Source organism: Dipodomys merriami, unplaced genomic scaffold (assembly GCF_024711535.1).
Source record: "Dipodomys merriami isolate MVZ:Mamm:240054 unplaced genomic scaffold, mDipMer1.0.p SCAF_13, whole genome shotgun sequence".
NCBI lineage: Eukaryota > Metazoa > Chordata > Mammalia > Rodentia > Heteromyidae > Dipodomys > Dipodomys merriami.
In genome coordinates this window covers 23,974,776-23,998,273 of record NW_027202604.1, presented here as the reverse complement: position 1 = coordinate 23,998,273, position 23,498 = coordinate 23,974,776, and the positions used below count along the sequence as shown (strand labels likewise).

The window sequence follows — 23,498 nt, the reverse complement described above, 5'->3', positions numbered from 1 at the left end:
CTTGAACTTACCAATATTGTGCATGATTTAAACCAGTCCTTGGGTTTAGAAGGTCAGTCACGCTGTTCTCTGAGCTCTCAGGCCCTTTTGAGATTTCTGGGGCTGTTTCTCCTTTACTCATTTTATGTTTGTTCCATCTTGCACACACAATGGATGGAAGAGGAGCACCTATATAGTCTCCTGCTTGCTAGTAAGAATTGCTTTGAGAGAGAACCTGAAACTCTAGGCTGAAAAGACATTTTCCCCATTTTTGTTCCCTATATCATTACTGCTTTTGAATAATTTTGTAAGGCTGATTTACGGGTCACCGTGATGCATTTCTTCAGGGAAGATGAGGGTTGGCACAAGGACTTTCCAAGTCTTTCCAAGACCCTGTAGAATCATTTCCTTAATGTTAGGCTACATCAAGGCAACAGAACTGTCAGAAGTGGAGATGTGGCTCAATTGGTAGAGTATCAGCCTTGAGCAAAAGAGCCAAGCAAAAGCATGAGGCCCTGAGTTCAAGTCCCAGTACTGGCACCTAAAAAAAGAAGGTACCAGAATTGGGCACAAGAGGCCTTGGCTTCTGTGAAGTCCTAAGTAAGGGATTTCAGAAGGCATCCAGCCACACTTCCTTACTTGGGACAAATAAACCACCAACTGCTTAACTGAATTGCTGTGTCCTCTTCCTGCATGAGGTGAGGAGTGAGGGCATGACTTTTTGTGTTGGCAGTGGGTGTCTGGTATATCTTCATCACACTGATTGTTCTTTAATCTGGAGTGTTAAGAACAAACAGTTCAGACCCATTTGCAGAGTCCTCACATGCCCTGTCCTGGACCACTGCCTGATGAAGAGACTGGAGGAGCTGTGTTTGCCCCCATGCTGTGGTTAGAAGATTCCCTCTCCTCTTTCTCCTTTTCACTAAGACCCAGAATAGCAGCTCTTACCTGGGAAAGGCAGGAAGAGAGAGGTGGGCTAACTTGGCACAAGAATGCCATATTGTTCCTGTTTTGTGTGACTTGATACAAATTACAGTGAGATGCATGCATCTGAGGTGTGTATTGGAGTATATTTTGAGGAAACATCTATCTTTTCTTTATAACCACATATATGTCACCCCTCACAAACATCCTTTAAGTGTAGCACTAGGAAGAAGTGTTGTTTGTTTTCTACAGGATTTGATACTACTCTCTTCAGGGTGATTCTTTGAGGCATTTAAAATTATTCAAAGGAGTTGGTTTATGCAAATTCATGCAAGTCATGCGACGAGACCCACTTCAAAATTAAAGGCTGTTTCCCAAATATACTAAATTGGCTCTGACCTTTCCTAAAAAGCAGTTGACTTTTTGCTTGCAAGAGCATTTCTCACATCCTGACATAGTGGCGGTGAGGGCAGGTGGTTCCTGAGGCAGCGGTTGGGGGTAGGAGGGGGGGTTGCTCTGTGACTTTCTCCCATCCCTGTGAGCCACAAGCCATAAACACTCTGTGCCCAAGCCAGAGCGAGGCCTGCTTCAAGGTCTTCATTGAACAACCCTGTCACCTGCATCTCTGTGGTTCCTTATCTGGGAGTCGGGCCTCAGAGCCCTGTGATGACAGGCCTCTCCGTGGAGCTCTGTCCCTCTGGACACATCTTCGTGTGTTCTTCCGGCTCAGACCCAGCTGGGTCCCATGTTGGTTAACAGATTGAGGAAGGCCTCCCACTGCCACTACACCCCTCCCCCTCCCCCAATCTTCCAGAAACCTGGCGAGCAACCGAATCAGCACCCTGGAGCCAGGAGCATTTGATGGTCTGTCGCGGTCGCTGCTGACTCTTCGCCTGAGCAAAAACAGGATCACCCAGCTTCCTGTGAAAGCCTTCAAGCTCCGCCGGCTGACACAGTTGTGAGTACAGAAACCTGCATTTTAATGAAAGGTTAGCCAAACTTTATGGGAGCCAGATTTCCCCAAGTACCTTGTACCAGTTGTGACCCTTTTCCTTCCCCCCCAGTGAAGCTGCATAAACTATCATTAATGGCCCTATGGCAACGACTAAAAGCAAATTAAGAGCTGGGTCTGATGCTGGCAAGCTGTGTTGGCTTGCTGAGGAAAAATCTACAGAGTATGTCCGTGCTTGTCCTTGCTGGCCTTTTCCGAAACAAAACAGGTTTGCTGATGTTGGCCAATGCTTAGGCTGCACACCATTTCTTTATCTCACAGGTTTTAGTCGCATTTTTACAGGTGCCTGGACAGCATATATTTTGGGCACAATGATGTCCAACACTTCTTGAATAGTTTGACAGAAAGCTAATGTGGCCTGAGGTAATGAGGTGACTGCCTCATTTTACAAGGTAGCTGACTTATTTTTTGTTGAAAAGATTTATATGGTTTTTCAGTGACCCAGGCCAAATGTCCTTCAATAATGGCATAGGGGGTGCTGGGAAGGTGGCTCAGTGGTAGAGCGCTTGCCTTGCATGCATGAGGCCCTGGGTTCGATTCCTCAGCACCATATAAGCAGAAAAAGCCGGAAGTGGTGCTGTGGCTCAAGTGGCAGAGAGCTAGCCTTGAGCTGAAGAGCTGAGGGACAGCGCCCAGGCTGAGTTCAGGCCCAAAACAAAAGAGAAAAGAATGGCATAGGGTTCTGGATTGAGAGAGATTCAAGAAAACTTCATTAACCAAAACCTGATGGACTCATTTTCTGTTTCTTATTTTTTTCCTCTTGTCTTCTCAGCTCAAGAGTTTATTTCAGGAAAATAAACTAATATTGGAACTTTGGGTTCAACAGAACAAAACAGTTGCTGAAGGCCAAGCTGGCCACAGGACAGGAGAGCCTCAGCCCTTGATACTGCTTGCAGCACATTACCTCCCCTGGGTGATGGATCTGGACTTTGCTCTTCTCAGTCGGTGGAGGTCTCCATGATCTTGAGGAAGAACGATCATGAGACACTGTAGACATATTTGAGGAAAACCAAGAGCTTTCTGGCTAGCTCAGTGTTCTTTTTAGTTGCTAATGGATCCAGCCCACCCATCATTTTTTTTTTCCTACCATCTTTTGGTTAAATGAGGTTCTGTTAGGCTGAGGCTAGGAGTCAACTATAAATCTTCATAACCAGTATCTCCTCTTCCCTGTATTCAATAATGTCTCTCTTATATGTGGAGCCTCTCCAATACCCATAGTGGACAGTGTTCCTAACGTGATACAATTGAAATTATTGTCCTGGGTCTCAAGGCATCTGGTGTGGAAGTCTGTTGCTAAGGACAGAGACACCTCACCTAAGACATCTGCTTCTTGTGTCATGCCCTGGGCCAGCTGCAGAATCATGAATGGTGCTTGTGCTCCTGGAGAGGACCTGGGCACTGGCAGGTTCAGACTCCCTGGGAGCTGACTGCACAGAGTCGCTATGCCTCTCTTAAACATTTCTTGGGCCTTGGTACCAGGGAGGTGCACCTGATCTTTTACCACGGTGTCTCCATTGGTTCAAAACTCCAGCTTGGAAATGGCTGCAGATGATTCTCTGACCTTGTGGCTTTATCTTTAGGGACCTCAATCGGAATCGGATTCGACTAATCGAAGGCCTCACGTTCCATGGACTTGACAGCCTGGAGGTGCTGAAGCTTCAGCGGAACAACATCAGCAAGCTGACAGATGGTGCCTTCTGGGGACTGTCCAAGATGCACGTCCTGTAAGTGGGTGCCTTGCTGGGCTTGTGTGTAAGAAAAAAGGGGTAGGGGTGTGTGTGTGTGTGTGTGTGTGTGTGTGTGTGTGTGTGTGTGTGTGTGTGTGTGTGTGTGTGTGTGTGTGTGTGTGTGTGTGTGTGTGTGTGTGTGTGTGTGTGTGTGTGTGTGTGTGTGTGTGTGTGTGTGTGTGTGTGTGTGTGTGTGTGTCTGCACATGCGTGCTCACTTGCCTATATGCTGTAATGCGTAGCGAATTCATTCAGCTAAGTGCAGGATGGAGAAGCCAGCTCTGGCCCTGCCTCTGGACTCAACTCAGGGTCTACAGACTGGACCAAATTGAAGGTGTTTTCCTTTCAGAGTAGGAACAGCTCTTAGAGGAGGTTTTATATGGGTTCTGTTAGATAAGGTGACCATTGGAGAGGGAACCCTACTGGCCCTGTTTTTACTCTCCCTCTTCCTCCACAGACCTGGGCTGCTGCAGGGTGACCTCCCACATCCTCCCACACCCTACAGGAAGTGCCCTCTCTCCCTATTTTGGGTTTGACAGTCTGTCTTGATGTGCAGGTGGAGCTGAAAATACATAGTTCTTCCTTGGAGATTTATTCCTGTTTTATGAGCTAATCATGAACCTTGGTGCAGATGTGCAGCTTTTATCAAGGGAACATTTGCTTTGGCCAAATGTGTCAGCTGCACTTCTTGCTGGCTGCCAGAGTAACTGGGAGCAGCAGAAACAGCCAGCCAATTGCTGATCCTCTGTTTTTAAAGTTTATATTTGGTAGTCTTTAATCAAAAGCAATACTCAAGCATAATTAAATAAAATCAGACAGTATAGAAACAACCTGCTCTACCTCTTCTGTCCCTGCTTCACCCCAGTGCCTCTCCTGAGGGACAGTTGCCTCTTAAGTGCATCTCTTCTGGGTTTTCCTGTTTGCATGTAGATACTTCAAATGAACACACGTGTACCACTGTCTTTACCTATGAACTACTATACAGTCATTGGTTCAACTCACATTACTCTGTAAATTACTCGGTAAATTCTATACCCTTGATTAGGTGTTTTTGTAATTGAAACCAAAGCCGGAAGCCTAGGTCCCAGGCCACCAGCACATCGTGCTGTCCTGTTATGTAACAAAAGCATCTTCTGCTGGCCATCTCATCCCACACACACTCAGCTCGTGTGAGGACAGGCGCTGCTGCTTGCCCTCTGCCTCTCCTCACTGCCCACTTCTGATTGGCAATACCTCCGTTTCATGGATTCAAAACCACCTGTCTTTCCTTTAAAGCAGTCATTTTAGAATCTGAAATTCAAGTGGTCATGTGCTAGGTGGGCTGAAGTTAAGAGAATTAATTCTCAGAAGAAAATTGTCTTGGGCACTGCCTTTTTTTTTTTTTTTTTTTGTCGGTCATGGGGCCTGAACTCTGGGCCTGGGCGCTGTCCCTCAGCTCTTCAGCTCTTCAGCTCAAGGCTAGCACTCTACCACTTGAGCCACAGCACCACTTCCAGCTTTTTCTGCTTATGTGGTGCTGAGGAATCAAACCCAGGGCCTCCTGCATGCAAGGCAAGCACTCTACCACTGAGCCACTTTCCCAGCCCCCATTTTGTTTTTATGCTGAACAAATTTGTACAAATTTCAGGGGGTGGTAAGTTTACCTTAGCATTTATAAATTAAATGCTTTTTGAACAGTGGGAGAAAGATAGAAAAAAAAAAAAAGACACAGTTGCTCAAAGCCCTTTCACATTGAACATGGAGCAAAGTTTGAACTAGTGATTTTTATTTAAGAGGCCTGTTACCCAGGATAGTGCTGTCTTTGACTAGCATAGGCTATGTTGTGAAGTAGTGTACAGATGCTCCTTCACTTACAGGGGAGTTACACTGCAATAAACCATTTTAGGTTGAAAACATCAACGCCTAAAGATGCATGTAATCCACCTCGAATTCAGACATCCTAGGCTAACAGCATCCTCCCCGATATTGTGTCAGTTGTTCACCTTGTGACTGAGTGGCATCCTGGCAGTCACCCATGCTTCCTGTCCCACATTGTAAGAACACTGCAACATGAAGCACTGGACCTGGAAAAACCCACATTCAAAATCCAGGCTCCAGACATTTTTAGCTACACCTAGTTTTAATCTGTTTGTCCCCTTCACTATTTATGAAATTGTAGGATGGGAGGAATATAAAAGCTGCCTCTTTTTGTCTCCTCTTTCTGATGCTTTTGCCTTCATCAAGAACTCCTCTCTCTGCCCATTTGTTTGCCTCATTTACTTTTACTTAGCCAGAAAGACACTTCTAGGGCACTTTCTATTGCCCTCTGAACTCTGTCTGCTTTGGCACTTCCTGATGTGTGCATGAATGCACACATCACATGTAGACTCACTTTGCTCGTGTCCTGTTACCTCCTTGGTGTTGACCCTGGCTTCCTCTTGGCCACGCATGGTTGTCATTGCAGGCACCTGGAGTACAACAGCCTGGTGGAAGTGAACAGTGGCTCGCTGTATGGCCTCACAGCTCTGCACCAGCTGCACCTCAGCAACAACTCCATCTCTCGCATTCACCGTGATGGCTGGAGCTTCTGCCAGAAGCTGCATGAGTTGTAAGTAGTCTCAGCTTTGGTCTATAGCAGTGCTTTGAGACACAGTGCCTGGTGAACCTTCTAGACCCCAGGGAGCACTTCACAGCACAGTGGCCTTAGGGAGACTCAGGTTGGGAGGTCTGCAGAGAAGACAAATGGCCAGAGCCGAGACCCTTCCCGCTTTCCTCCATCTTACCTAGCTTGCTTGTGGATTGTCAGGGGCTACAGGTGTCTCATGTCCATCCTACTGGGGACTCTGTTCCCTAGGTTTTCTTGGGACAATTCCCGAAGGAGAGGGCTATGTTGGGGAAGGGTCTTCCCGGACCTCCAAGAGTTTATATCTCATGAATCCTGCGCTCCCTTCCTGGGATTTTGTGAGTGTCTTTGTTATTGTAAATGTGTTTGTTAGTAGTGGCCTTTTGGTGTCAGCTTCCTGATGGTTTCTAACAAACTCTTGACTCAGGTTTAACCTTACCAGGGAACTCAAGGACCCACAGTTTTCTCTTTGCCAGGCCTGGGAGCTATGGAGAAGAAGAAAGGTCCTGTAGGTTCCCCCAAGCCAGAACTGGGTTACAATCAGTTCTGTTACCAGAGTGTGTGTGAGCCCCTGGAGTTGAGGCCACAGGAAAGGCCTATTTCAGGCAGAACATCGTATTCTCTACTCCCTTTTCTGGTTGGTGGACAATGTGAAGATGGCCTTGTGCCCTTTAGAAGGCCTGAAGGTCAAAGAATATGCCTGAATCTACCCTAGACGTTTGTCCTGTGTTCATGCAACCTCAGATTAGGAGTAAGATTGCTTTCCAGAGTGTTCCCCGCCCCCTCTTTTAAAATAAATTCTTTAATTGCAGGTGAGGATGCAGTTTTGATCTCCTGCCAGGTTTTTGCGACTGACAGACACCATGACTTATTATTTCAGGACGGAAGGAATGTTGCTTGCTGCCACCTTTAAAAAGTCATTAATCTTCACTGAATTATTTTTCCTTCTTCCTACCTCAGCCCAGATGCCCATTTTTCATCCTTAGATGACCAGTGTGCCAAGTAACTGACCCAGGGCTTGTGAGAGGTGTGGAAGTGCTGGGAGGAGGGTTGGTTTTGCTGCTGAGGCAGAGCAGTTGCTTTGGGGCATGTTCCCTGCCCTGCTTACAGAGGGAGCAGAGGTTTAACTGCTCAGGCCAGGAGCCACCGTCTCACCTCGCTAACGAGGGAGGGCCTGGTATGGCTGCCCCAAGCAGTGGCTCGTGGTGCCCTCTGCTGGCAGATGCAAGGAGTGTAACTGCAGAACCCATCCTGTCCAGAGTATCAGCCTTCTTTAGGAAGAGGTCTTGAACAGCCTGAATCAGGAGCAGCCATGGAGACTAGCATAGGTTCAGGTCTTAAGGCTCCCTGTGTTGTCCCTGTGTAGTCCTCACAGTACAGTGATGATGCTGGTCTCCATGATCTTTATGACCATTCGCGTTGTCAAAGGATGCTGAACGCCACAGGGTCTCTAACTGCATGGCCACTTTTACTGAGGATTTCTGTGGGTGCATGTGCCCCCTTCCAATGGAGACCCAGCCACTGAGGCTCTGGAGAGGAGAGAGAAGAGCTGTCCCCATGTGGCCCATGGGGACATTTACCTCCCTCTTCCCTTCCTTAGGATCCTGTCCTTCAATAACCTCACACGGCTGGACGAGGAGAGCCTGGCGGACCTGAGCAACTTGAGTGTGCTGCGACTGAGCCACAATGCCATCAGCCATGTCGCCGAGGGTGCCTTCAAGGGACTCAAGAGCCTGCGCGTCCTGTACGGCTGTCATGGTTCGGGTGACAGAGTGAGGGGGTGGGTGGGAGAGCGGAACAGCCTGAAGCAGCTGCTTGCTGAGCTCCGCTCCGGGTGGCTTTCCCACCCCAACCCACCTGCTGTGAGCCCAGTCAGACTCCTAGATCAACTGAAAGACGACTGGGTGAGCCAGAAGTCTCCCCTTCCGTAGGATGGGGCCTATAGCGGGATGATATCTCCAATTAGTCACCAGAAGGCTGGAACTGGAGCTGTGGCTCAAGGGGTAGAGTGCTAGCCTTGAGCACCCCCCCCCCGCCCAACTCAAGGACAGTGCCCAGGCCTGAGTTCAAGCCCCAGGAGGAGAGAGAGAGAGAGAGAGAGAGAGAGAGAGAGAGAGAGAGAGAGAGAGAGAGAGAGACATACACACACACACTCACACACACACATGCTGTCCAACAACAATCCACACTATGTATTGTTTCTGAGAAAAATGTCCTATACTTAGTGCTTACTGCAACGTCTAGGACACTGTCTGCCATGGTAGTTCTTCTAGTCTTCAGCCTTTGGCTTGAAATTTGTGTGTGTGTGTGTGTGTGTGTGTGTGTGTGTGTGTGTGTGTGTGTGTGTGTGTGTGTGTGTGTGTGTGTGTGTGTGTGTGTGTGTGTGTGTGTGTGTGTGTGTGTGTGTGTGTGTGTGTGTGTGTGTGTGTGTGTGTGTGTGTGTGTGTCCTTCCTTGTTGTGGGATACTACTATTCTTTTCTTGGCCCTAGAATTTCAACTTTGGTACACCCAGTATCTAAAAGGTAGAAATGAGGAATCCTATCTTGGCTCTAATTATGGAGTTCTGTAACAGAGGGGAAGTAATGATTCCACGTCCCTCTTAAATGTTTCATGAAGCGAGGTTGCCAGAAGTTGCAGCAGGATGCTTTTTGGGGACTGTGATAGAAGTTACCCCTTAGCAGTACCACATAGCTTCTAAGTAACTATCAGCACATGGCCCCCAAAGAGAGCCTGTGGTGTTCAACAGACAACCGTGGCCAGTTCTGAGGCCTCCTCCCAAGCACGGCCCTCTGTGCCTGCCCAGGGTGAGGGAGGAAGGCCTCTGCACTTGCACCTGGCAGAGCGCGTTTTAACGATGACTCACTGCTGGGAGTGAGAAAGAGCCACAGCCAAGCTATTCAAGCTGGGGTCAGCCTGCGAGTCTTTGCTAGGCCCCAATAACAAGGCTGGGAACATTCAGGCTAAGTGGGCCAGAAAGAAGAAAAACTTTGGCAGCAAGGATTTAGGCACACACAGCCACCGCCGGGGCCCCTGGTTTACTCAGTCTATAGATACTAGGGAGGGGCCCGTCCATTGAAAGGAGAAGACCCTTCCAGCAACAGAGTCTCTCGCTTTGAGTGTCCTGTTGTAGAATAAAGATCACAGTAAGCATTTCACTTTTCAGCTGAGAGCTCTCTCCTCTGCTGGCAGTGTCCTTCCAGGTTCTCTCAGGATCCAAGAGCAGCATCTCTGTTCCTGGCCAGGTTGGCCAGAGTTCTGGAAAGGAAGTATAGGAACCAAGAGTCTTGTGGAAAGTTGGAGAGGGCAGAATGTGTTCAGGGTTGGGGGCCTGGCCGCCAGGTGTGCTGTCTCGCCTGGGCATTCACGGCCTGTCGTTGGAAGCCGGGAGGAGGCTGACTCATCAGCCTTGGGATTTGCATGTCAGAGGAGCTGGGTTGTGCAGCTGGCCTCGTTGCTCCCAACCTGGCAAGTGGGTCACAAGTCTGACTCAGCACCCAGATGTCCTCCCTGGCTCAGAGTCCAGTGCTGTGCAGACCTCGTGAGGAGCTGGGCTCCGCGGAGGGGTCCCCAGGCCAGGGCCTCTCGCCTTTGCATCAGTCTTCCATGTGCCCTCCACGGTTCCCCCATCAAGGCTAGAAGAGTGACTAAGTAGATGGAACCCAAGGAACCTTTGAGACCGCTGCTCTGTGCGGGGACCAGCTGCCCACTTGGGCCAGCTTCCCTGCTGATGTCTGCACCACTTCCCAGTCCAGCGGGCCAACGGGGAAGCCTGGTGTTTTGAGGGGTAGAAAAACTCTGGGAAGGCTGAGGAGCCAGGCACACCACAGGATATTCAGAACAGGTTTCCTTCGAGGGCCATGCCGCTCATGACCGTGTGACACTGGGCCTCTGGTGCTCACCCGGATGCTTTGAGCTTCTAAGTGAAAGTCTGGGTACAAGGCCAGGCTTCACTGGAGGGTGAGCTTACATTCTGTTTTCTCCCCAGGGACTTGGACCATAACGAGATTTCCGGCACAATTGAGGACACCAGCGGTGCCTTCATGGGACTTGACAACCTCAGCAAGCTGTGAGTATTTCCACGCGTGTGGCTCTGCTTGTGCTGCATGTGTGGTTCATGGCTTTGGCGGCTCCCCGTGTCCTGGGCCCACCGTGGGAAGCAGGTTCCGCTGAGACTTCTCTGTTGTGTGGGGAGAAGAGGCTGAGGTTGAGCCAGGCTGGGCGTTTCCTCGCTGTGTGGCATGTTCTTGGTGCCGCAGACCTGGTCTTTGGTGGCCCAGAGAGGTTTTCTCAGGGGGTCAGTTCCCAGGTGATCTGAAAACAGCTAAGGTTGGGATCCTCAGCGCCCAGCCTCCTGAGGAGCTAGGATTACAGGTGTGAACCACTGGCCTCCAGCTAGTTCTTTGTTCTGGGTTTTTGTCCTTTGCCCAAAGGAATCTGCTTTCTTTCTGAATTTCTAGAAAATATGTGAAATGTCTCAAGCCGAATAACTTGATCATTTTGAAACGTCTGTAGTATTTTTGTTCCTAATTTTAATCGCATGGAAATAATAATAATAATAGGTATTTTGAATTCAGTATTTTGGGTCCCTTTTCTCAAATGTGCCACTTTTTCTTCAGGACACGTGTATATATGTGCTGCGTGAGTGTGTGGGATTCACCCCATCAGGCAAGCTCTGTCTTGCAACCTTTTTAAAGTTAAGGGGAGAGACATGAAAGGATGCAGTCCAGATGGCCACAGCTGGCGGGGGCAGGCTCCCAAGCTGGTGTGTTGCTTCCTTGTTGGCCCTGTTTCCCTCTTTGTCTCACCAGTACAATGTCCTATGCCACTAAGGAGCATTCAGCATAAGGATCAGGGTAGTCTCTGTGGGGAACAAGCTAAGGGAGGAGGGCATCTCATCAAACACAGACAAGACAGCCACCACCCTCCTCCCAGCCTGTCTCAGTGTCAGGGAGCTGAGTAGTGCACATGTAAGTATTTTGAAAGCCCTGGTGGAGACTGCCATAGTCCATTATAAGTATTAGTTTGTTTTGAAGCATGTGTTTTTTCATACTTTTTGTGTTAGAAAGGTACTAAGAGGAAGCAGCGCTGTAGCTCAAGTGGTAGAGCGTTCGCCTTGAGCTGAAGAGCTGAGGGACAGCGCCCAGGCCCAGAGTTCAAGCCCCACGACCAACCAAAAAAAATAAAATAAAATAAAAATAAAAAGAAAGGTACTAAGAATAAGCCATTTGGCTCTGAGGATTACATTTCTTCTAGAGCATTCCTGCCTCCTACAGTGTGTCAGAGGCTCTGTGCATTCCTCTTCCTAGCTCCTGTCGGGCATACTGTTAACCCATGCACCGTAAGCTCAGACAGAGCAGGCCTGTTGGTGACAAGAGGAACGCCAGGCTGGAGCCATCCTTCTGGGTGCAGAGCCTGTGAGCCTCTAATCACTTCAAGCCTCCCCTGAAGCTGATGAGTGAGGCAGGGGAGAGTAGCTGGCACTGCCATGTTCTCTGCAGGACACGCAGAGCTGCATGAGTTAAGCTCCTTTACCTTGTGTCATCTCCTGGTGGAGGCAGCAGGTTCAGCATCTGAGCCTGAACCGAGCCTACCTTGCCCTTTCACTCGCTCCACTGAGATGTGCTTCCCACGCTGTCCTAGCCCAAGACCCCCCAGGACTTGTCAGTGCAGGGTCTTAGCCACAGCTCCACGGCCCCACGGAGCCCACACCTGAGGCCGAAGGCTCTGCGTGTATAGGGAAAAGAGAGAAGAGACGTGACTCAGTTGGGGGAACTGGGACAGTAATAAGAATTCCTGAATATATGTGAAGATGTATAGTCATTGGCTTAAGTGTGATGACATCATGGTTATGTTGCAAAAAGGCAGGGGGAGGGACTTCTTGAAATAAAATGATGGTGGTACGTGCAATTTGGATTCTAAGTAACCCAGAGGGAGAGGGAGAGAGGAAATAGCTGAACACAATCTGACAGCAGCTACAGGTGTGTGACCCCATGTACAGTGCACAGAACTGGTGTTCTGTGGTGATGTGTGAAAGCTGGCTCGTGCAAAGGGAAGAGCAAAGCAAATCCTGGTTTTTAGCTCTCATTAAATCTGCTGGGCTTGGATAGCATAAGTGTTGAGTAAACATGAGCAGTGAGAACCCAAGCTGGGTGTGGTGGTCATGCTGTGATCCTGATACTGAGGAGGCTGAAGCAGGAGGATTCTAAGTTCAAGTCCAGCATAGGCTACATAGGGAGCTGCAGAGCAGCTGGGCTACATACAGAAATCCTGTCTCTGAAACTGAATGCATGCATGCATGCATGAGTGAGAAACAGCCTCGATCCCCTCGCCCCTTCCACCTCCTTAGCATTTTGTCAGGAAAGCCCCGTAGCTCTGCTGCGCTGGGGGAAGCGGCCATCACATGGTATTGCCCCATCCAAGGACTCTGGGCCAAGTCCACTGGGGTCTCCTGGGAAGAACACGGGAGGGTAGTCCACAGCTGGAGAGGATAGTGCTCTGTGATCTTCCCAGGGTTTGCCTTTGACCAGCTTGAGAGCTGGGAAGGGGAAGGGAAGAAGCTCTTGCCTCTGAGTTGCTCAGGAGCCTGGGTAGGGGACCAGGCCTAAGTGAATATATTTCTGAGAAGGGTGAAGTGAGCCTCAGAGTGTGAGATGCGTGGCTGTGGCCCCGCCTTCATCCTTCCCACTGGTCGGCCATTTGGGCTGATTCTTCAAGCTGGAGCTTCCTGTCACCATGACGGTATTCAGACTCCTGCCTGTTCTTTTCTTCCTAGTTGAAGCCCACTCACTTCTCCACTGCCATAGTCACCTGGAGCCTCTGGCGTTCACCTGCTGGGGGCTTGCACAGCTACACGATCAGCATGGGAGAATTACTAGACACCAAATGAGACATTTAATTAGAGACCCCAGTGACTTGTGCAGGCCAGGGGGTTCAGGTGTGGCCCCTTGGCTCCACTTCTCTCCAGGACACTGCTCAGGAGGATGAGGGTGGAGTTCGTGCAGGGCTTGTGGGAAGGGATTATGTGGCCGTGGATGGAGAGGCAGAGCCTCCGGCTTCTTGCTTGGGTGGTGCTCCACACTGCGGGGGGCAGAGGGCATGGTCTGTAGAGTTGGGGGCAGGGAGGGGTGCTGGTACATGTCATGGCTCCTCTCCAAAACCTTGGCACCATCATCCATACCCCGCTGCCTGCTGTGACTGCTTGAGCAAGCACTGAGCCAGTCTTCAGGCGCCCTTAGCAAGGCTGGCTGGGAGATGCACGAGGTTTTGAGAGACTTCCCAGGTATCTGAGCCAAGTCAGTGCTGGGGAGATCTGGCCAGACACAGCTTCCCTGGATGTGCTCATGGGACAAGAGCATCCCTCCAGCAGAGTCCCACTGTCTCCACATGGCAGGCAGCCTGATTAGAACCTTCAGTCTACTAGTTGGGTCCCTTCCCCTCCCCCTCCCCCCAATGCCCCATGTCTTCTGGGAAAAGATAAGGGCCATTGTAGTCCACTAGCAGGATGACTGGGCCCTGTGTAATTGAGAATTTAAGAATTTGTTTTATTGCTATTGTCACCATTAGAAATAACAGCCTGCCCTCACTGTAAAAGAGGTCAACGTGACTAATACTTAATGGCTGAAATAAAGCACAGCTTTTTCCTGGATCTAGTTTACGGGAGATTTCTCTAAACAGTTCAGTTCATTTTTACTGGGACCTGGAGCACACAGTGCCTCGGCCTGGGGATCTGAGTAAGTGTAGAAGTTGGCAGCGCCCTCAGACGCATTCAGGGTTTGGTGCCCGTGAGTTGTATCCACTGCTGGTGTCTGTGGTCAGAGGCCTGAGCGGGCACAGCCTCCGAGTTTCTGTGTGTTTGGTTTATTTCAAATATGTGTTCCAGATTGCAAGAGGTTGTGGAAACACTTTCAGGAGATTGTTTTCATATTCTCGCAGCCTGCTTCAGAAAGAAAGACAAGGCAGAGAAACGTCTGGCCTGTTGGCCCTTCACCTCCAGAGTCAGGAAACAGAGCAGGCACTGTCTGATGCCTGATTACGCAGTGACTGCTGGAGGCTGCTGAAGTGGAGGCCCCCGAGCAGGAGTCTGTTCCTGATGAAGTGGGGTCATGAGGCCCCTGGCATGCGGTCCGGAAGTTGGCTGGTGCCTTCCCCGGGCTGTGCTAGCTGTGTGCTCCACGCCTGTGCCTCTGCCTCACGGCAGCCCCTGCCCCCGCCCCGGCTTGTCCCTGGGAACCTGTTGCAATTAGGTTGAAGTACGGTCCTGTGTGGGGGTGCTGCCCAGGTTGCCCTCCCCTCCCCCCTCTCCTTTCTCTATTCAGGGATGGATTGGTACTTCCTGTTGCTGCTCATGGGTCCCAGTCTTACTTAACCTGAAGGCAGAGCTGGCCGCTAGTCACTCTTTTTCTCTGATTCTTGGTGGGGTCTTGGACAGGAACCGCCCCCTCTCCGGAAGTAGCTGAGCCAGACAGGCTTTCTCCAGAGGTTTTCTTCTTCTTTCCTCCTGGTGGTTCTAGCTCAGACCTGCTGATTTCTGAATTCGCAGGCATTCAAGCCCTTTTAGGCCCTTTAGGGGCCCTGAAAGACCATCTGATTGAAGAGTGCACGGAGCTGACTGAGAGCGCACCCCTGCATTTACTGCTGGCAGGCAGAGTCCTGTGCTATTGCTTCAGAGGGACCCATTGTGGGGGTAGGGGTTGGGGCTCTTTAGAGGCCCTGACAATAAAAAGGAGGGAAAAAACCTCATTCCTATCATCCAGCACATTCTAGGGTCCCTTGGGTGGGAGCTACGGGTTTCATCCCAGTGGAAGGAGCAGTTTCCGCCATGTGCCTTGCAGGCGTCGGAGGGTCCTTTTGAGAAGATGGTTACTACTTTCTGCTAAGACTGGGATGGGAATTGTAGGGAGGCAGAAGCTGCTTCTCTTGGGTTAGGAATCTTAAAAATACAGACATTAGATGGCCTCCCAAGCTGACCTTTGAGGAGCCAAGTACCTAGCATCTGATGAACCTCCAACCTGCTACATGGAAAGCCTGGGCTCTTGCTTGAGCAGCAGGCAGTGCAGGCGTTTCCTGCAGGCTGGAGAGAGCACGTCACAGCTTCCAGTAGTCACATCCTGGCTGCCGGCGTGCTGCCTTTATCAGCGTCCATTTTCCTGCTCTCTTTCTTGCTGGTTTTGGGAATCTTTATCCCCAGGATGCAGTGGTCAGAAGTAGGCAGCATTTTGCCACGTTCTCTGACTTTGCTTCCTCACTGAAATAGCGACCATCCTCTTTCTCCTGAGGCCGCCACCAGCCCCACCCTTGACCTTTATGTGGTCCTTGGAGAGAGATGGCCTGGACTAGACACACTAGGCCTTCCACTGACACTGTAAGGGGCCTTTTGAGACTTGCCAGTGTGTCCAGTTGCTGTCAGCACTGTGACTTTCTCATACAGATAAAGGCATTCCGTTTCACAAAGGGGATGCCTGCAGACCTATAATCTCAGCATCCGTCACATTTCACCTGCTTGTCCTGGACACTGCCCTAATCCTGTGTTCTCTCCCCACCCTCCCTCCACCCCCACCCACGCATGCCTGGATGTTTGGAAACTGCAGGAGTCTCTTTGGAAACAAGATCAAGTCTGTGGCTAAGAGAGCATTCTCGGGGCTGGAAGGCCTGGAGCACCTGTGAGTATCTTACCAGACCTTGCCTGACCCAGAGGCCAGCCAAATGTGCCTGCTGGGGAAGCCTGCTAGCAGTTTAATCGCATCTTTGTAAACCGAGAAACAGGCTATTTGGAAACACCAGCTGCTTCCTTCTCATTAGAAGTCAGCATCAACTTTGGCCTTTACTTTGCCTATGCCAAGAACAGTCGCGGAACATATGGCCCATGGGTGTGCTCCCGTTAATGCAATTGGTGTGTGAGCAAATGTCTTCCTCCCACCTGCTGCCCTGTGTCACCCATACACCAGGCTCCTTCACAGACACCTGGTCTCATTGCCAGTTCCACAGTATGCATCATCCTGGCCAAGCCGATGTCTCCACTAAGTGGCACTTTTGTTATGTGGATGGTTACCTGTGGGACCCTGGCAGGAAGAGGGCAGAGCCAGTCTTGAGCTGCTGCTGGTGTTGTGTGGTTCTTTATTTCATCTTAGAATCAGGGTCAGCTGTATGTTGGGGAGGAGGGGGAGGGTGCCCATCAGCTAATAGAAGCCTCCACCAGGCTTTGAGGAGACTCTTGATGCTGCTTTGTCCCTCAGTTTCTGCGCGCTTGTGTGAACACAAGAAGTAGAGCCCCCTCCAAGGGAGCCAGAGGTGGGGTCATCTGTGAAGCACCACTGTCCTAGAAAAAAATACCTGTCTGTCCTTGCTGACTCCAAAGGGGCTTCTTCTGCATGTCTGTGTGTTCTGTTTCAGGAACTTGGGGGAGAATGCAATCAGGTCTGTTCAGCCCGATGCCTTTGTGAAGATGAAAAATCTTAAAGAGCTGTAAGTACTGGGGATTCCATGGAGACTTGCAGATCAAGAAGAGAAATAGTTATACTCGTAATAACTCTGTCCCTTAATATCTAGCTAAGTTGTCATGAAAAATGCCTTGTGGGACTCTCAATGGGTCAGGGGTTAGCAAATCTTTAGGAGTTTGTGGGCCATGGGGTCTGCTTCATGACTACTCAACTGTGTCCTAGCAGAAAACAGCAGTAATAAAGAGAATGGGTGTGGCTGTGCACGCTTACATTCATAGTGACAAGCAGGCGGTGGTAGCTTGCGGGCTAGAGTTTGCACACTGCAGTTCTAGACAAGTGAAATAAAGCTGCTTCTTTAAAGTAGGCATTCACTCCTCTAATTATGCCATGGACAAGTGTGCATCTTTGAACAGGATTTCTTGCTGGAGCTTGGCAAACTGTGTGCTGGGTAAGCAGAGGTATTGATGTCCAGCTGCCACACCAGGCTCGAAGCCCTGGCAGTCAGTGGTACCCCTACCACAGACTTCCCCTTGGGCTCCCAGGTAACCAGGTAGAGGATGGAGTCTGGGTACTCAGGTAGCAGCACCCATATTCTTTCTCTTCTGTGTGACTCTGAGGCTCAGGCCCATTTGTTCTAGCTGGAAACAGTTTTCAGGTGTGACTCTGGGTTCCAGCAGTGCTTTTGGGAAGAGGCTGAAGGGTAGCTTTGTTGTCCCAACCTCATCCTGTTGCTAAGGCTCCTCCTGATGCAGCTTTGGTTGGGGGTGGGCGGTGGGTGTAGCCATGGTTGAGGCAGGTGGGCTGGAACTCTGGGTCCCCATCCTGTGACTGTGAGCAGATGGCCCTGAGTGGCTGAGGAACTTGGCTTGGGGGTTCATAGCAGCTCACGGGGCCTTCTTCCCGCTTGCAGCCCCAGCAGCTGTTCTTGACTGAGCGAGATGGAATATGAAGGATTCTGTAGCTCCCATTCCAGGGAAGGGAGCTGCTGATTCTAGAAAGGTGGATTCTGGGATCGATCCATGATAAAGCAAGTACAGTGATCTTTGACTGTAACAGATCAATGGGGAGCCTGTTCCCAAGTGCTCATTGTAGAGTTCTTGAAGATTTCACATAATGATCTTAAGAGCAGTAACGTTTTAATTGAGGGACAAAGGAGGAAAGAGAGACAATCTTTTTAGGCTCTGAACAAAGCTCTCCAGTGCTCGTGCCTGTTCTGGAGGCTCAGCCCTTGGTCTCCTGTAAGTGTCCAGCTGTGACTGGCCCTAGTGCTGGGGAGAAGCAGGTCAACGGCACTCGGTCGTTTTCCTCCCCATCAGATCACAGCAGGTTGTATTGTTCACTTAGTCATCCTCTGGGTAAATTTCCACTGGCAGTGATTGGAAACACACTTTTAGTTGGACTCATGAAGACGCAGCGTGCAAGCCAGCAGTGAGCTGGGCTGGCTGGTGTGGGAGCCGTGGATGCAGCTCAAGAGGCCACGCTCCGTCAGAGTGAAGAAGCAGGGCAGGGGCCTACAGAGCCTGGAGCTGCTCTTATCCCACTGTCCAGTCAGTCTGGTCTTGGAGTAGAACTTGTGGAGTGGTCAGGGAAGCAAGTGTCCTCACTACGGTCTGGCTTCGTGTCACTGAGCCTTCCGTTCCGTAGGAAACCCTCTCCACTCGAAGTCCCCAAGTTCTTACTGGTATTTGGCCCTCTCCAAGGTGGGCTTCAACTGGGATGAGAGGACGGGAAATCCTCAAAGAGCTGGGCCCAGAACATGTTCCAAATGTTGTACAAGGCCTGATTCTTTCCAGACACATTTGATCAACAACTGAAGCCAAATTTCTTTTTCCTGATTTGTTCCTGTGCTTTCGGTGACCAATGCCTTCAGTGTCACAGAGGTGGCCCGGCCTCTTGTTCTAGGCTGTCCTATTTAACCCCCTTTCGGTTGGGGCCCAAGGGACTTCTGGCAGCACCTTCACCAGGCCTGGCAGAGCCATCCCACTGCCACATACAGCTCATTCCTGCCGTGTTTCCCTCCCTGTATGTAGCCACCGCTGCATCTCATGGGTAGCAGCAATGGCCTTCCGCCATCTCAGCGATGTCCCAATGGCACAGGCTTCAGATGCTGCCTGCTTGTCAAATAGAAAAACACCGGCTCTTGGTTTCAGTGCTCATCAGGAGGCCAGAGGGAGGTGGAGAAACACAAGCCCATCCTGTGGTGTAACAAATGCCTGGCATGGTATGTAGCGTTTCTTACCATGCCACACCTGCGGGTGGGCAGCTCATGGCGGGGGAGGCTGCACATCCCCTTTCTCGATCTTGTCCTTTACCTTGGGCCAGTCATTATTCTCTTGATCAAGCCTTGAGGTCCTCCAGGATGAAGGCGGTTCAACGCCAGGTGCCTTACCTCCAAGTGACTCCCAAGGGAAAAATGTCCACTCAGATGGCTGTTCTCATTCCCGTTTGAAAAGCTTGTCCTCGGTTGCTGAGAAATGAAAAGGAAAGTAAGACTTGGTTTTGGTTGGAGCTCCACAAAACCGAGTTGTGTTCTCATGATCCCTGGGCACTGCTTGGAGAGCAGGGCTGAATTCTGCCACCTCCTTCGTCGGAGGAGACCTGAATATCCGAGCGAGAGGCAGGATGGTAGTGAGGCTTGCTTGTTTGAAGTAAAGGCATGTGGTGTGGCCAAATGAAAAACCTAACAGCCATACAGGACAAGAAGACTTCTTTGAACTTGCTGCCGATTTTAGATCAAAGTCTCAGGTTGAGTTTGGAAGCTGTATGTGGCTTGTTAGAAAAGTGGAAAAACCAGACGGTGCTTTTGTCATTGTCAGATGCATCTGGGGCCCACAAAGGTTCGAAGGTGTCCCCGGGGGCACAGAGGCAGTGTCAGCCTTGGAATCAGGGCAACATGCGGGCACTGGTGCTGCGAATACCAGTGTCTCACAGGGCCTGGTTAGACACGGATTCTGTGGTTCCACCCCAACCTCCATGCGGGGTGGCACCTCATCAGAATCCCCAGGGAGATTACACACACTGTTGTGCTGTTGTGCAGCAGAGAGGAACTTGTGAAAAGCTTGTCCGCGTTAGCAGCAGAAACTGACCAGGGTAGCGGCATGTTCTGTGCATCACACCGCCCCGGGTCCACGTGGCCTGCGCGAAGCCCCCACTTCTGTCCGTCTTTCAGCCGTATCAGCAGCGAGAGCTTCCTGTGTGACTGTCAGCTGAAGTGGCTGCCGTTGTGGCTCATGAGCAAGACGCTGCAGGCCTCCGTGACGGCCACCTGCGCCCACCCGGAGCTGCTGAAGGGCCAGAGCATTTTCTCAGTGCCTCCAGAGAGCTTCGTGTGTGGTGAGACACGCTTTTTCCCCCCCCCCTCACAAAGGCAGGGATGCCAGGAGGAGCTCCTCATCGCGGGAATAATTCCTGGGAGCTGAGCGCGCAGCCCTCGGTTTCAGCTCAGCGCTGAACCCCTGAAACCACACTCAGTACTTGCCGTGCGGCACCTCATTATGTGGTTCCTGGAGTACATGCATTTAATCAGGGAGTGCGAGTGGGGTCACTATAGATGAGAATAATGGTTACAGGATGATGGCTTTGGTGCTGGGTTTGGCTCTGTCTTTAGCATTTGAGGCTGAGGTTTTACAGTGTGTTTCTCTCCAGACCCCAAAATGAGAGGCTAAACACAGGAAGAGTGGGTCTCAGGAGACCAGGCACCACGCTGCACTCACGCTGTTTCTCCTCTGCTCGGGCAGCTTGAGAGCCTCCCTTCCCGATTGCTGCCGCGGCGCCCTCACCATCGTGCTGAGCAGGATGAGGGGGTGAGGGGGTCCAGTCAGTGCAAAGCTCAGAACATGCCAAACAGATGAGAACACAGGCTAGCCTGGACAGGGACGACAGCCTCATGGCCCAGAAGATGGAGACAGAGATGAATGTCGAGTTGTTCCTGATGGTCACTGTGGCCAGGGGCAGGGCCAGCCTTACAACAGGAGTGGGGGTAGGGTAGGACCTGCCAGGCTGGCCCGCAGCTCTGCCTCTCACCAGTCTCCCCAAGCCTTGGAATCCCTGTGGCAGTCCTGAGTAGGTGGCACCTAACAGTATGGGTCCCTGCGGACGGGAGCAGGAGCCACTGGACCTGCAGCAAGAGACAGGAGTGTCCTCCATGCACACATCCACCCACCTCTCCCCCAGGCCCCGCTTCTGAGCTGGCCTCCCTCCAGACCCACCCCAGCGGGAAGTGAACACCAAGCACTAGCTTTATGTCCCCTGCCACTGAGTCTTGGGGGCTTCCTGTGTGCATCCTTGGGCTGTGTGGAGCCCTCATTCTCTACATGAAGTGCCCGCGTAGGCCAGAGCATGTTCACGTAGCTTTGTCACCACATTAGATGTTTCTAGAGCTCCCTGAAGCACCGCCAGTCTTTTTTGATCTGCTTATTTTTGAGATTTGTTCTTGCCTTCTGCCTGGGCCTGCCTAGACCGCGATCCCCTTATCTACGCTTCCTGCGGTAGCGAGGATGACGGGTCTGTGCCCAACTTCTTCTGTTGAGACAGAGGCAGCTTGTCAACTTTTTGACTAGGCTGGACTTGGAACCGTGTTCCTCCCAATCTCAGCCTCCTGAATGGCTAGGATTATAGGTATGAACTACTGTGTCCAGCTGGACATTTTCAGAGCTTGCTACTGACATCTCCTTCACCGTATTTTCCTTTGGGTGTTTTGGCCAGCAGACTCTTGTTTGTCCCTCTTGTCTATGGTCACCTCAACAACGGTGTTAACCTTAGCAGCCTGTTTTATCACATGCCCGGTAATAGGTAGAGTGATGCCAGCTGAGCATACTCCATAAGGTCGGACAAGTGTAGCTTCATGGGAGAAGCTTCTGGGTTGCTGCCAAACAGAGCCCAGTGACAGTCGTCTTTTATTGGGATTTTTAGGGAGCTCTGAACACGTGTACCCTTCCTTCAGTGGATGCTACCTGCAGGGCTTCATGTCATAGACCAGGGACAGAGAAATGGCACTTCACCTTGCCCTCAGTGGAAGCATAGAGCTGACTTTCCTTCTAGAGATTGAGTCATCTTGATGCAGCACTCACGGATTGTAATAAGCATTTGACTTTTCAGAAATCTGAGATTATTATGGCCATTCTTTGTGGGTGTTTTCATTATTTGAGTGGAGGTATAGAGTTTTGGAAGTCCAGACATTCTGAAGTAATTAATACCCAAATCCTCAGAGTATGATCTGTGCAGCCATGACTGTAATGCCTCTGTGTTAGTGTGAAGCCAGCATCACTGTCTTAAGGAAATGCTGGTTGGCTTGGTGATCAACTACTAATCCGGGAATGGATGAGGCCTGATATCCACAGGGTAGGTGACCGTGCACAGGGACCATCTCATCCTGCTCAGCATCTGACCGTCTCTTGCTAGCCTGAGCAGCAGCTAGTTCCTGTGTGTAGGAAGAGCCTGGCATCTTACTGTTGCCCCTTCTTCCCCTAGATGACTTCCCAAAGCCACAGATCATCACCCAGCCGGAGACAACTGTGGCTGTGGTGGGCAAGGACATCCGGTTCACATGCTCAGCAGCCAGCAGCAGCAGCTCCCCTATGACCTTCGCCTGGAAGAAGGACAATGAGGTCCTGACCAACGCGGACATGGAGAACTTTGCACACGTCCGTGCGCAGGATGGGGAAGTGATGGAGTACACCACCATCCTGCACCTCCGTCAAGTCACTTTTGGGCACGAGGGCCGCTACCAGTGTGTCATCACCAACCACTTTGGCTCTACCTACTCACACAAGGCCAGGCTCACTGTGAATGGTAGGGAATGCCTCCTGTTTGTGCTTGTGCAAGATGCCTATGAACCACACCCTCGCTGCCCAGTTACCAATGTAGAGATCAGCGAGGCAGCTGACACATGGCTTCTTTGGGACTTGAATCTTACAACTGAGTTTGCCCCACAAGAAGTTTTACAGATTTATCATTGTTTTTTAAGCTGCAGGTGGCTTAAAAACCCTAGTTGTTTCTAGTCATGACGATAGTGGAGTTGTGAATTTAAACCTCGTATTTTTACCTGTTTATTGTCCCACATGCACCCAGAGGTCAGCTTTCCAGCCTCCATGCATCTTTGGATCCGGAGGAAGCTGCTGCTTGAGTAGCCATGGGCCAGAGGCCAGCCCCCAGTGGGGCCTGGTCCCCGCCCCTCTGCAGGCCTGGACAGCAGGGCCAGAGTGAATTCCTAGCTTGGCAGTAATGTCAGGAAGATGTGTGAGGTTTTGTCTTATTCAGGAACCAGACTTAGAGCCTACCAAGGCAGCTTTCTGCAGGATAGCTGTTTCGCTGGGCTAGAGGGAGGGGTGGATAGAGGGTAAGGAGGAAGCAGGAACTATCATCAGACCCCTGATGGAGAAGAGGTGGCTTATGGATCACCAAATGTGCTGGCTCTTCTCTGTCAGACCTTAGACCACCAGCCACATTCTCTGCCACACATTGCCCGGGCTATCTAGGCTTATTCTGAGGGCATCCTCAGGGTTTCCTGTAGACTTGGCAACAAATAAGTCTTCACCAAACTAGCTTCGACAGCAAATGTAACCTAGAGCTGCCCACGGTCAGCATGAATCCCAAGCTAACTCTAGATGCCCTGTTTCTGCATGGGTATGCCATCTACACCTATCTGCTGATTTCCCCAGGGGCAAGGTGTGCTAGCCTTCCCCCTCTGTGGCTCATCTTCACACAGCAAGCTCTTCGCATCTCCCAGACTTAAGGCAGGTGAGCATCAGACCTCTACTTGTGAGGACCCCTTGGCAGACTGCCTAAGAGCTACAGGAGGCACAACGTTCCTTTACCCA

The 23,498-nt window shown here is 50.8% G+C and overlaps 1 protein-coding gene across 1 annotated transcript in view; it reads left to right on the top strand.

Annotated features, from left to right (window-relative positions):
* Positions 1-23,498, top strand: part of Lrig1 (leucine rich repeats and immunoglobulin like domains 1) — a 106,812-nt gene that overhangs the window by 78,039 nt on the left and 5,275 nt on the right. Inside the window, exons 5-13 of the mRNA XM_070018917.1 lie at positions 1,718-1,861; positions 3,496-3,639; positions 6,085-6,228; positions 7,844-7,987; positions 10,230-10,310; positions 15,832-15,903; positions 16,634-16,705; positions 19,850-20,013; positions 22,150-22,470. Coding sequence (XP_069875018.1) covers positions 1,718-1,861; positions 3,496-3,639; positions 6,085-6,228; positions 7,844-7,987; positions 10,230-10,310; positions 15,832-15,903; positions 16,634-16,705; positions 19,850-20,013; positions 22,150-22,470 — 1,286 coding nt within the window. The remainder of the gene's footprint in view (positions 1-1,717; positions 1,862-3,495; positions 3,640-6,084; positions 6,229-7,843; positions 7,988-10,229; positions 10,311-15,831; positions 15,904-16,633; positions 16,706-19,849; positions 20,014-22,149; positions 22,471-23,498) is intronic.